Source organism: Coturnix japonica, chromosome 2, assembly GCF_054131305.1.
Source record: "Coturnix japonica strain WE chromosome 2, WE-NBRP24, whole genome shotgun sequence".
NCBI lineage: Eukaryota > Metazoa > Chordata > Aves > Galliformes > Phasianidae > Coturnix > Coturnix japonica.
The window spans coordinates 38,491,418-38,504,230 of record NC_140664.1 but is presented as its reverse complement, the minus strand read 5'-3'; the positions used below and the strand labels follow the sequence as shown (position 1 = coordinate 38,504,230).

General features: G+C 39.8%; 1 protein-coding gene across 3 annotated transcripts in view; it reads left to right on the top strand.

The window, feature by feature from the left end:
- ASXL3 (ASXL transcriptional regulator 3) overlaps positions 1 to 12,279 on the top strand; it is a 131,508-nt gene extending 119,229 nt beyond the window's left edge. For all 3 annotated transcript variants that reach the window (XM_085537410.1, XM_085537411.1, XM_015855547.3), the window contains 2 exons: positions 918 to 2,874; positions 5,697 to 12,279. In XM_085537410.1, coding sequence (XP_085393536.1) covers positions 918 to 2,874; positions 5,697 to 9,374 — 5,635 coding nt within the window. In that variant the 3' untranslated portion in view covers positions 9,375 to 12,279. The remainder of the gene's footprint in view (positions 1 to 917; positions 2,875 to 5,696) is intronic.
- Positions 12,280 to 12,813: the final 534 nt, after the last annotated feature.

Here is a 12,813-nt window from a genome sequence, read left to right as displayed (position 1 = left end):
TTCAGAAGGCAGCTATACAAAGGAAGGCAGTTTTTTGCACTTCATCCCGAAAATGAATACATTCATTATAAATATGTCTCCTTTTATCTCCTTAGGAATGTTATTTTTAATTACAGTGAAATCAATTGAATAGCATATACATAGAAATGTTTATTTACAAACAGTTTTTATCCTAGGTAAAGTATTTAGTTTGCTGAAAGAATTGAGCAATAACACATAAGCTTTCAGCTGATCCCTTGACTGGTAAAATGAGACTGAAGCGGAATGATTTCGATTTTCATGACAAATGTGAAATGATTGTGGAATTACAAATCCAAAATGTCTCTTTTTCTTTCTTGATTTTAGATGCAGCTTTTTCATTTTCACAGAGCATTTTAGCTATAGTGCTGGCTGTGTTGAACCTTGAAAGTACAGGAGGAAGAAATGAATTTCCTTTAGAACTGTTACTGACTTATGAAGGTGCAATTGTGCTTTGCCTCCACATTGTTGGCAGTGTTAAAATTGCAGCATTGTGCTGATATTAAAAAAACTATATATAAATAGCTGTGAATCTGTATAATTTGCTTGTTTAGTGGATTTTTGGGTGGTTTTTTTTTTTTGATGTTGTTGTTGTTTTTGTTGAAGTGCCATATAGTTAAATAACAAGAAATAGATTATTTGTATTTTAAATATTTAAGTTTTTTAACACTACTAAAGCAAGCTGGGCAATTCATTTTCCACAATTTATAAAGCCATATCTACAGCTACACAAATTAGTCTGCCACCACTTAGCCAAATTACTATTTTAAACTTAATAGTGTGTCTTTTTCTTGTAAATGGAAGACGTGAGTGAGAACGGGGATTCTATTTCTTTACCATGACTTTGATGACAAAACCTTATTTAATTTGTGGTTTTATTCTTATATAATTTTTTTTAGATTGGGAATGTCGAGAGGGGAATCCTTGAAACTCACTACAACACAGAGCAATGATGAAGATGACAGCAATTCTTTGTGTGGATCTTCTGGCAAACCTGGTCCTTCTAAGCAAGCAACCTTTGAGGAACATGAACAAAAAGGCACTAAAACTCCAGCCCCACCAGAGAAAGATAATGGTCCATCTCTTTGTAATATGGAACAGGCTCCTGTCAAGAATCTAGCGGCAGAAACAGAGGATATACTGATACCTGAGGAATCAATCATTCAGGAGGAGATTGCTGAAGAGGTTGAGACAAGTATTTGTGAATGCCAGGAGGAGAACCATAAAACAGAACAGGAGTTTTCTGAGGAGTCAAGAAGTTCAACCGGAACAAATGAAGAAACAGAGGCAGTGCAACTTGCAGACAACTCTGAGTCCTGTGTCATGATGAATGATGTAACTGATTCTGCATCTCACATTGAAATTAAAGTGGAGTTGAAGTCAGAATGCCCTCAGGAGGAGATGTCTGTTGTAATAGATCAGCTGGAGGATTGTGTATCACCAGCACAATCAGCTTCGTCCACAAATTCTGTCAGTGATACAGCAGAGAAGGATTCTGAGTCTGCAAAAGAGCTAATAGCTCCAGAAATGCAAAATGCTGCTTTGGAGGGCTCGTTGTTCACTGGTGGAGGCATTGCAGTGGATATGGAGCTTCAGAGTGACCCTGAGGAACAATCGTCTGAGAATGCTTGTATTTCTGAGACTTCCTTTTCCTCCGGAAGTCCAGAAGGACCATGTGTTTGTATTGCATCTCCTGGAGGAGACACTCAGTCAACTTCAGAGGAACCCTGTACCCCAGCTTCACTTGAAACAGCTTGTTCATCTGAAGTGTCCAGTACTGAAAACACTGACGGTGATATTCAGCAAAAGGCCACTGATGAAAACTTGCATACGCCTTTAATGTCAGAAATCTCTCCAATGTCCACCTCACCTGTAACCTCAGAAGCATCTTTGATGTCAAATTTACCTTTAACATTAGAGGCATCGCCAGCTTCTAATTTGCCTTTAACATCAGAAACATCTCCAATGTCTGATTTACCTACAGCATCAGAAACATGTTCAGTGTCTTCTGTCCTTCTTACGTCTGAAACATCCGTTGCAAATAGTTTGCCTCTTCCATCAGAAACATCTCCCATTTCAAATTCCCCAAGCAACGAAAGACTTATTTTGCAACAAAGGAAATCACCGTGTCTGTTAGAAGAGTCGCTCCCCACTTTAAAAGAAGAAAGCTGTATCATTCCTAAGGTGATTCAAGAAGAGAATCTTGTTGTTCAGCCAAAGCAACTTCAGAGTGCACCCGAAAATTTGAAAGTGGGTCCACTAACGATTATACCTGATACTTCAGCACTGGAAGAGCCCCAAAGCAAAAACCTTTGTCATCAGCTGTGTAAGTCACATTCTGAAATAGAGAAATCCTACACTGCTTCCGTCCCTGAACACTCCTCTCCTCCAGAGGTGATCAAAATTAAAAATCACAGTATTCAGCAACGAGGTGACAAGAAAGGGACACACTTGCCTTCAGAGGTACCTGTCTTACCAGAAGGATCAACAGGCAAAAATATTGAACTGTTTCCATCAAAGCAACACGAAAAGCTATATACCTCATCTCTAGATAAATCTTCATTCTCTGAAGTGTGCAGAAGTAAATCTCATAAGCTAACAGGTGGTACCCAAAGCCGACTAGAGGGTTCACATTCCTCCAAATCATTGGAAACCACAAAATCACCTGAAGTGAGGAATGAAAGCAGAGACCCGGAGATCCCAAAGAGGAAAACAGCAGAGCAGCACAGTTTTGGAATCTGCAAAGAGAAGAGAGCTAGAATAGAGGATGATCAGCCAAATCGTAGTGCTTCATCAACAAGTCCATCTGATAAAGACCAGCCACTCAGAGAGGAACCCCGAGTTCCACCTCTTAAGGTAAAGTAATGAACACCACACACTGACTGAGAAACTGGAGGTTTACTGTTTCTCTTCTTCTGGTTGCTTGCAGACCCAAAGTTTGGTGGATTTTTGTGTAGGTGTGAAGGGCCTTAGTACCATCCTATTTGCCTTACTATCCCTACCATGCCAAATTACATCTGATGTAAATATACCTGTAGTTGTTCAGGCAGGGTCTTTGCTTCAAAGTGCCTCTTCGTGAGAGTAAGTTTCCAGAATCTTTGACTTAATGTAATTAAAGACCTTCCATGTCATTTGTTCAGTGCTGCTTGTCTTTCTTTCTAACTGCCAACTATATTGTCCATTTATTCACCCACAGATGAGTTCTCCAGGAAACATGAATAATAAACCATAGCCATTACTGAGAAAAACAATCTCTGTCTTAATCTATCAAGAAAACCTAAAGTCAGAATAGTTGGAGATCCCATTGCAAGTCCAAGGCTTGGGGCAGGCTGAAGTATAAAATTTCATTGCAAAATTAATTTTGTAGTGAAAACCACAGAGCTTGCTATCAGGAGTAAGCATCTAATTGATGTATGTATAAATATCTGTTTAAGGCAAAGCAAAAGATAAAAAGAAGATACTCTAACTAAGCTCTTTGAAAGGTATCCTTCTACTGTGTAAGAATGTGAATTCCACTTTAGAAGCATTTTTTTTTCAAACAAAGGGATTTCTAGGTTTAGTTATATATAGTCCCTGTGTTTTGACCCTTTTAGTTTTCTACATGATGGTATCAGGCAAGTTTTAGATCCAATTTGCTGAACTTAAGCCACTGACTTTGCAATACTAGTTCCCAATTATTCAGAAATGCCCTTTTCTGCATTTAATTTAACTGCTGCAATCACTGAAAATTGTTAATATGGCCAGCAGGGCAAATGGGCTAACTGTTTTAATCACTAGTGTGGCAGCTTATTTCAACTAATTTATTTTTATGTGCACTGATGCAATTGGAAGTTAGCCCATTCTGAGTTTTAGTGGTATTCTTTCATATTTGGAAAGTCTCTATCTAGCCTAATAAATTTTAATCATTCTCTAAAGCCAAAGGAATGTAGATCACCAGCAAAGGAAAAAAAAAGAAAAAAAAAAAAAAAAAAAAAAAAGTCATGGCTATTATTATAAAAATAATCAAGCACTTAGAACTTGTGCAGTTCTGGTGATTCAAAGTAGAAAATGAGGAAAAAAAGCTACTGATGAAGAAAGCAAAATGTTTTAAAGTAGTTGTGAGCTTGTAGTACATTTAAAATATGTTAATATAAATTTTAATTGATCCATTCAACAACAGAGGAAGAAATCTGATGATGAAGGGTGTTAGTTACAAACGATGACCTTTCTTCTTATGTAACGTGCTATCTGAAAAGGAGGGGTAACCAAAATCAGAATTCACCTTTCGATGGATGTTTATTGGTATTAACTGCTAGGAAGAGTGAAATATTCCAGCCCTCCATGTGAATCCATCAGCTGGGCTGTCCGAAGAGACACTGCCCTGGCCTGTTCCATGAAAATTTTTATGTTACAGTACTGTCTTAATATCGATTTCCACTTGTCCTTAATAGAAAACCAGATGCTGTCAGTCTTGCACAGTCATATCAAGAAAGACCTGATGGGTCCAGGCCGTGAATGAGCATACTGAAACTTGGCAGGAATTCCAAAAATAATTTTGAATGATCATTTCCAAGATGTTTTTTGTGTGAAAACTATTTGCTTTTGGGTTATCTCACCAACAAACCACTTTGCTTGTTATTGAAAGAGAGGAAAGAACATCTCCTAAATCTCATAAGGCTTTCACTTGCTGTCATACCTTATGACTATTTTTCTAAGAAATAATACTACGTTTTTTTTTTTTCCAACTCCTTTTAGGAAAGAAGTGATAGCACTAACCACTAAATCATGTTACTGAGGACAGTCAGTAAATTTATGTCCTTTTTTAAAAGAAATGAAATGTTCTTTTGCCAGGTTTTGGGCATTCTAAGAGAGTGTATAAGTTACAGTGATCCAGGACTTCTAATCTCTAACCCTCAAAGCAGGTGTCCCTAATTGGAAAACATACAAATAAACATAGTGCTTCTAGAGAATATTGTTTTGCTTGAAGGTTTTGGTATTTAAAGTTTTGTTTGTAATTTTAATGTTTGAAGGTTTGAGATTTTTGTTTCAGAGATACAATAATGTAGGGGGTATCCCAGGGATGTGCTAAAGTGAGTCTCTTAAAATTCCAGTTGAGGACGAGAAAGATGTATCCTTGGTGATTCACTTCTTTTATAGTACTCTAAGGTGCTCTGTGATATAATGTGAAAAACAAGCTCAGTGGCGATACTGGTGCTACTTCTACATCCTCTCTAAAGGCAAGATTTGTTGCCTGGTATGTCAGGCTGTTCCTAATGGCTTAGTCACTGGAGGCTGAGGAGCAAAAGCCCTGCACCGTTATCATTGTTTCACGTTTGTAGCCAATGCTTAGTAATTTCCCAGTACTATTGCACCGGGCCTGTTCATCTTCTCAGTTAGACGCACTGCAGATAGAACAGAACTGACAAATTGTGTCAGATAAGCATCATGTAGTCCTCCAGTTCAGTCTTTCTTCCTGTCAGAAGAGCAGCATGAGTAGGCTAATACAGGTGTCAGTTAGTGCTGCTGGTCAGTGATGATATGATGCAGTGTAAACATCGTTACTTTCTAGCATTTTTCTGTCCAGTGGCACTGAACAGTAATTCCCTTCACCTTGTTCTGACCCTTTTAAGAGACAACCAGTGATTCTAACTAAAGTCGTTGGTCTGATTCAAATTATTGTTTTTCTTTTCTTCCTTTAGATTCAGCTTTCAAAAATTGGACCACCTTTTATCATCAAGAGCCAACCTGTTTCAAAACCAGAACCTCGAGTTTCCCCAAGTACATCGGTCAGCAGTGGAAGAAACACTGGGGCTAGAACTCTTGCAGATATCAAAGCAAGAGCTCAGCAAGCAAGAGCCCAAAGAGAAGCGGCAGCTGCAGCAGCTGTGGCAGCAGCTGCAAGCATTGTCTCTGGAGCAATGGGGACTCCATGTGAAGGTGGGAAGACAAGAACGCTGGCACACATCAAGGAACAAACAAAGGCCAAGCTATTTGCAAAGCATCAAGCCAGAGCTCATTTACTACAGACTAATAAAGAATCAAAATCACAGTTCAACTCAAAGGAAAGTACCTCATCTCTAGAAGTATCAGCTTCTACTGATACAAAGATTGAAGGTTCTACTGGTGTCATTATAGTTAATCCTAACTGCAGGTCCCCTAGCAACAAATCTGCGCATCACCGTGAGAATACTGCTTTATTACAGCAGTCACTTAACACAACTACATTACCAGAAACTGCTACTGAGATACCTGTGCACAGTTCCAATGAGAGTATACCTATGCCACAATTGTGTGAGAAAATTATTTCATCTACCTCTACTGAAAGTAACAGTGTGCCAGTGCTTTATAATAAAAGTTCAGTCTCTGTGTCTGTTTGCAGCACTGCTATGTCTGGAGCAATTAAAGAACTTTCTTTTGCAAGTTCTGTTGATAAATCCTCTGTTTTAATGTCTGTTGACAGCGTGAACACAGCAGTTTCAGCTTGTAATATAAAAATGCTGAAATCCATCCAAGGGGCTGATACTCCATGCATAGCCGTTGGACCCAAATGTATTGATAACAGTAATGTACCAGTCTCCATAGACAGTACAGTCTTATCAAATACCATCGATGACAAAAGGTTGCCGATATCAAGTAGCAATGCAAATAATGCAGTCTCCAGTCATTATGCCGCTGTGCCAGCTTCATCCATTGCAAATAACTTGCCAAATCATCTCTCTGGTAGTTCTGTGTTGATTCCCCCAGTGGGGACTACCAACAGATTTTCTTCTGATAAGATAGCCATAACAGGGTGTAACGAGCAAAGCACTGTCTCCGTCCACACTACCGTCAGGTCAGCTTTAAGTTGCAGCAAGGCTGTTGCAGTAGCAGATTCTGTCTCAAGGCCACCCATTTCAATGTTTACTGGTAACATGGTGACAATAAGCTCCTACGATAACTCTACTAAGTTAAATTCTGATCTCTTAGACAAAAGCTCTGGAGCACGAAACCGAATGGATCTCTCTGGTAAATCTCAGCCAGTGAGCTATACACAAACTGCCATGAATAGATCTATACCTTGCAAAGTCATTGTTGACCACACTACAAATCTGAATTCCAGTCTGTCGCTTTCTTCTTCAATTGAAAATGCAGAGAACAACACTGACCTGCAGAGCAGACCTGTACGGACAGAAGCTGCCTTACAAAGTATAGCCTGTCCTCAGGTGTCTGTAATAAGCAGGCCTGAAGTAGTCTCTAACGAAAGCCTTGAGCACAGTTCCAGCTTTATCAACATTACAGCAAAGCAAGACAGCAAGAACTTGCAGGCAGGTTGTTCAAGTCTTCGAGAAGTGCCTCTTGCTCCCCAGGATAAATTAATTGAGGTGGTTACTCCCAGCCAAAGTTTTGCCGAGCAGTTAAGAGGTCCTGCATTTAAAAGTGAAGCAGACACTGCCTGTGTCAGTCAGTATAGCACTAACAATAGAATTTGTTGGCATGATGAAGAGGCAATGAGCACAGACCAGCCGGTGGTCAGCCATCTTAACGCCAGTAAGCATAAGGAATATGCAGAACAAAACTGCTTAAAAAGTGTCAAAACCGAACCTTCCAGTTACACGCAAATGTCAGAGCTGCAGTCCAGGAGTCTTTTGACAAGCCTTGCTGTTCCTGTTAAATCCGAAACTAACGAGTCTGACAAGTGCTTCAGGATGGACACGGAGGATTTCACAGGCCCTGAAATGGCAGCCCAACCCACAGAAATAGCCCCAAGCGCACAGCCAACACAGGCCGCCAAGGCACCCATTGTGGATTCCATGGACGACTCCCTGTCCCTGACAACAGAGACCCTCAAAAGAGTTACGAGTGCTGGGGGCTCAAGCTGTCGCCTCTCATCAGTGGAGGCCAACAATCCTTTAGTGACACAATTACTGCAAGGCAATCTGCCTTTAGAGAAAGTGCTGCCGCAGCCCAGATCAGGAGCCAAACTAGAAATTAGCAGGCTTCCCTTGCCTTTGCAAACTACCTCAGTATGTAAAACAGCAGTGTCCGAGAGAAGTATTATTGAGCATCCTTCCAGTTCTCCTAACCCAGATGGTAAAGGATTTACAGCAGGCAGCATAGCCCCGCTACAAATCAGAAAGCGTGAAAACCATCCAAAAAAGAGAATGGCCAGGACTGTAGGGGAACACGCGCAAATTAAATGCGAGCCTGGGAAGGTGTCAATGGACACTGATGTTAAAGCGACTCCTTGTGTAATTAGTTCCAGCATGAACCAGCTAGGGCACGGGCAGCCATTTAAGCAAGAGTGGCTGAACAAACATGCAGTTCAGAGCCGCATCGCTCACAGCCCAGAGATCAAGCAGCAGAAGAGGCCATTGCCTTCGTGCAGTTTCCAGCAGAGCTTATTTCACATTGATAAAAACGGCAGCTTTCATGCAGAAGCTAGTACCTCACATAGACAGCATTTTTACCAAATGTCCATGGCTGCAAGAGGCCCGATTCCCACGGCAGCTTTGTTGCAAGCTACTTCAAAAGGCCCACCTGGCTGCAATGCCTTTACTTTTAGCAGACACCTGGAACAGAAGAGCTTGGGAGATGGGAATATTTCTACAGCAACTCACCAGCTGAGGCTAGGAAGTGTGTTTTCCCCCAACATTCCGATTAAGGAAGGTGATGACATTGCCAGTGCCTCTCAAACACTCCAGAGTAAAACCTTAGTGCATCCTCCCCCTCCACCACCACCCTTGCCCCCGCTTCCCCCTCCTCACCCAAATGCAGATGTCCCCTCTGATCAAAAACAACCGACAGTTACTATGGAAACCACAAAAAGACTTAGTTGGCCTCAGCCAGCAAGCATCTGTAGCAATATAAAATCTGAACCTGTTTCTTTTGAGGAAGGTTTAAGCAGCAGCTGTGAACTGGGCATGAAACAAGCTTCCTATGATCAGAATGAAGTGAAGGAACAGTTAAAAGCATTTGCATTAAAGAATGCAGATTTCTCTTCCTATTTACTCTCTGAGCCACAGAAGCCTTTTACCCAACTTGCTGCTCCAAAAATACAGACGCAGCACCCGCAGCCACAGCAGCAGCAGCAGCAGCAGCTCTGTGGAAGTTATCCAACAATACACTTTGGTAGCACAAGCTTCAAAAGGGCAGCATCTGCAATTGAGAAATCGATTGGGATGTTAGGAAGTGGCTCGAACGCTGCCACAGGCCTGTCTAACCAGAACGCGCAGATGCCGGTTCAGAAATTTGCTGACAATAGCAATGCCGATGAACTGGAACTGAAATGCTCTTGCAGGCTGAAAGCCATGATCGTGTGCAAAGGCTGCGGCGCCTTCTGTCATGATGACTGCATAGGGCCTTCCAAACTGTGTGTAGCTTGCCTGGTTGTACGGTAGAGACTGGGTCAAAGATGCAGTATCCCTTGTCAGCACAGGAGAACAGGGCAGAGGAACAGAGGGATGGAACAGTTTAGGCCATTAACAGTTTGCAATTAGTCGATTGGCTGTTTATTTTTGTTTTGTTTTTGTTTTTGTTTCCCTTGTGGTGCTTTCAGAATTTAGTTATTCTGGCCTAAGTACCATTCGCAGGAAAGAAGAGGAAACCTCCAGGACTAGTTGTAAAAAAAACTGAAAGCTTTATCACTGAAGCTTCTATGAGCACTCATACTGTGTTAAAAAAAAAAAATACAAAAACAAAGGCATTATTGCATGACATTCCTTGTTCCTATTTATTTGCACAAAGTGCAGCACGTTTTCCCCCACTTTTTTTATTGTTGTTAGAAGCTACTTGTTAAAGAACAGTGGAAAAATAACTCTATGAGAAGTGGAGTACTATCCAGGACTGCACACTGCATGCCAACTGCCTGTCTTGTGTAGGGCAATGGGAAGGTGTGCCCATCAGCCATAGTAGCTTCTCAGTTACTTTGCAGTTCTTCTGCTAATTGAATTACAGAATCACAGAATGACCTGGGTTGGAAGGGAACTCAAGGATCATGAAGCTCCAACCCCCAGAGAATTGTTCTCTTAAAATGGTTTTCACTGTCTGGAGTTAAAATATAGTCACCTCACTTAGCAAAAAATGAGGAATTTAGATTATTAGAGGAGTTTCCTCATGTGCCTGCTGGGGATTATGGAACTGAAATCTTACTCGTCATCTCTTCTTCTTGATTCCTTGAGAAAGACTCATCTGTGATGAGTTAGAGAGACCAGCACTGGAATCATGTTGCCTTCGGTAGAGTCTTGAGAAAGTAACTTCTCTACTGGGGATTAGAAGCCTCTTTTCCTGTTTCCTACTCAAATATTCTTTATTTGTGTTTGTCTCTCTAATCTGTCCATGTGATTTGTCAGCCCCAAATATATATAGGGTCAGACTATGTAATAGATTCTGGATATTATAGCCTTTCTGTGGCCTAAAATTGATGCATTCTTATGATGAATTAATAAGGAAAGATTTTAATTGTGTATTGACTGCATACTAGATTATCAGTTATTTTTCCTTTTATGCGAGTTACTCAAAATGTCTGAATTTTGTCACTTAAAATCATTCTTAAGCACTACCTTTTTTTTTCTTTTTTTTTCTTTTTTTTTTTTTTTCTGAAAGGAATGTGGACTTCTTATTCTACATTTTAGAAATTTGAAAGTGAAAAGGTGTTTTTAAAAGGGATACTGCATCTTTAAAGTGATCTTCAGTATTTATCCAGTACTGTATTTAAATTTAGGACTGTAGTTGCATTCCAAGTGTGTGAGCCACCATTACAGCAGAGAAGAAAAACAATAATTTGGGAGCCCTATACACCTAAAAGGAAAATATTATAAAGGGATAAAGCACGTGCAGTTGCTGGGGAGATGAAAATACCTTGGGTTTTGTTTTTTTTTTAACTCCCACTTCAAGAACACAGAATGTAGAGTGCAAATCATCCATCTGTCAATACGTGATTGGGTCTGCCCAAATGTGAGCATCAGAGAGAAATGTTATTTTTACCATTACAGTAGAACCTCATTAATCCAAAGGCCTTCCAATCTGCTCAAGAAAACTGGTTTTCTTTTCACAGTTCTCAGAGCAATGTAATAAGTGCGTAATAAGTGTGCATCAGGTGTAATGCTGTTTAGATCTCAGCATTAATTAAGTATATAATGCTGCAGTTACTCTGGCATTCTGAAATATTAATGTGAATGAATTTAGGAAATTAATGATTTTTGGAAATGGAAAGTATACTACATTTTACACAGTACTTTTTTAATACATTCTTTGTTTGCATACTTACTAGTAAGCTGTAACTGATTTCCCTGACGGTGGTATTAGTGAGGTCCTACTGAATGGAGGAACCACATTTATTTCCTTGTGGGACCATTTTCACAAACATGATAAATGCCGTTTACTGTCTTAATGTTGAGCTGGAATATCTACCGACATACATTCCTGTCATAGGAAGCTCTATGGTGCACCTTGATGTTCTCTTTTATTGTATTTAGCAACATATCATTATTATTTTTGACACTGTGTGATACAAAGGCCATTTATAACTACACTAACAAATTTGTTGCTGATACAATAACATTTTTTTTTCTATACAAAAGTGCTCCTTAATATGAAATGAGAGTTAAGAAATGGCTTCTCAGCACTTTCAGGTCTCCTGGTAAGAAAATACGCCAGCCAAGCAAAAACCTAGAAGTAACCGTATGAAAAATTGCACTCAGTGTTATGCCAGCTCCTGGAAAAATAGCGACTGGAAAATACTCATGGATAAGCATGAGTGTAGTCAGTTTATGCATATCAGATTCATATTTGAGGAGCCTTTGTATTGGAATTGTATTGCATTGTATTTATACTTGGTATAGGTAAGATGCTTCTATTTAAAATGAAGAGAGCGACCAGTCTTAGACTTCTTATAACCTGTGTTTATATAAGCCTGCTGGGAATCCTTATTTGTAGCTCAGGTTTTCCTGTCCACAGCACATATCAATATTTGTTTGTATTCGCATCTTGAAATACTTCTTGTATTGACTGACATCGTACAGAAATAAATTCCAGCCACAAAAAAGAAGAAAGTTTTACTTTGTTCAAAGGATAAGAGTGTGACTAATGTGGTAGGTAACTCATTCATGTCAGACTGACATTTTTGTATCAGGATTGCAACTTGCATGTGTGAGGTCATGATAAAATGTTATTTAAAGTAGCGTTAGACTAAATGGTGCTATGTTATATTATACCACTGACCAAACTCTTCCGTAGTGCAGTTCCATTTCTTTCATTTGTGAGTCACTGAAGTCGCACCAGGAATAAATTTGACCAATCAGTTAACAACAGTTGTGAAGTGTTGTTACAGGGAATAGTTTTAGGTTATTGAAATATTCAAAAGCAACTGCAGTGATATGGGAACCCAACTGAATCTCAGTAGGACTGGAAATCTTACTTGGATTCTCAAGTCACACAGATACCTGGGGAAGAGTGACCTATGGTCCTAAAGCAGAACACAATCACCTTTAGAAGTTAATTTTGAATGACTCCTTTTCTTTTGTTTAATTGCGAGGCTTTATGCCCAATGTCATTCTGTTTTCTAATGACTGTGCAGTTTGCACCCTTGGGTGTTAATAGTTTATGCACTGAAAAGTGGTGAAAGAATTTCTTGAGAACACACTGCTCTGTGTTTGCGTGTACATACGTGTTCCAATGTCCAACACATATATTTTTCTTCTTTTTTTTGTAAATCTCCAAATCTGTTCCCCTCTCCTCAGCCCCACTCCTACCCCTGAAACAGCACTTTTGGGTGAAAGGGAGAAACACTCCTTTTTTTCTTTCCTTCCTCTTTGTTTTTGTTAATTGCATACCTGCAAG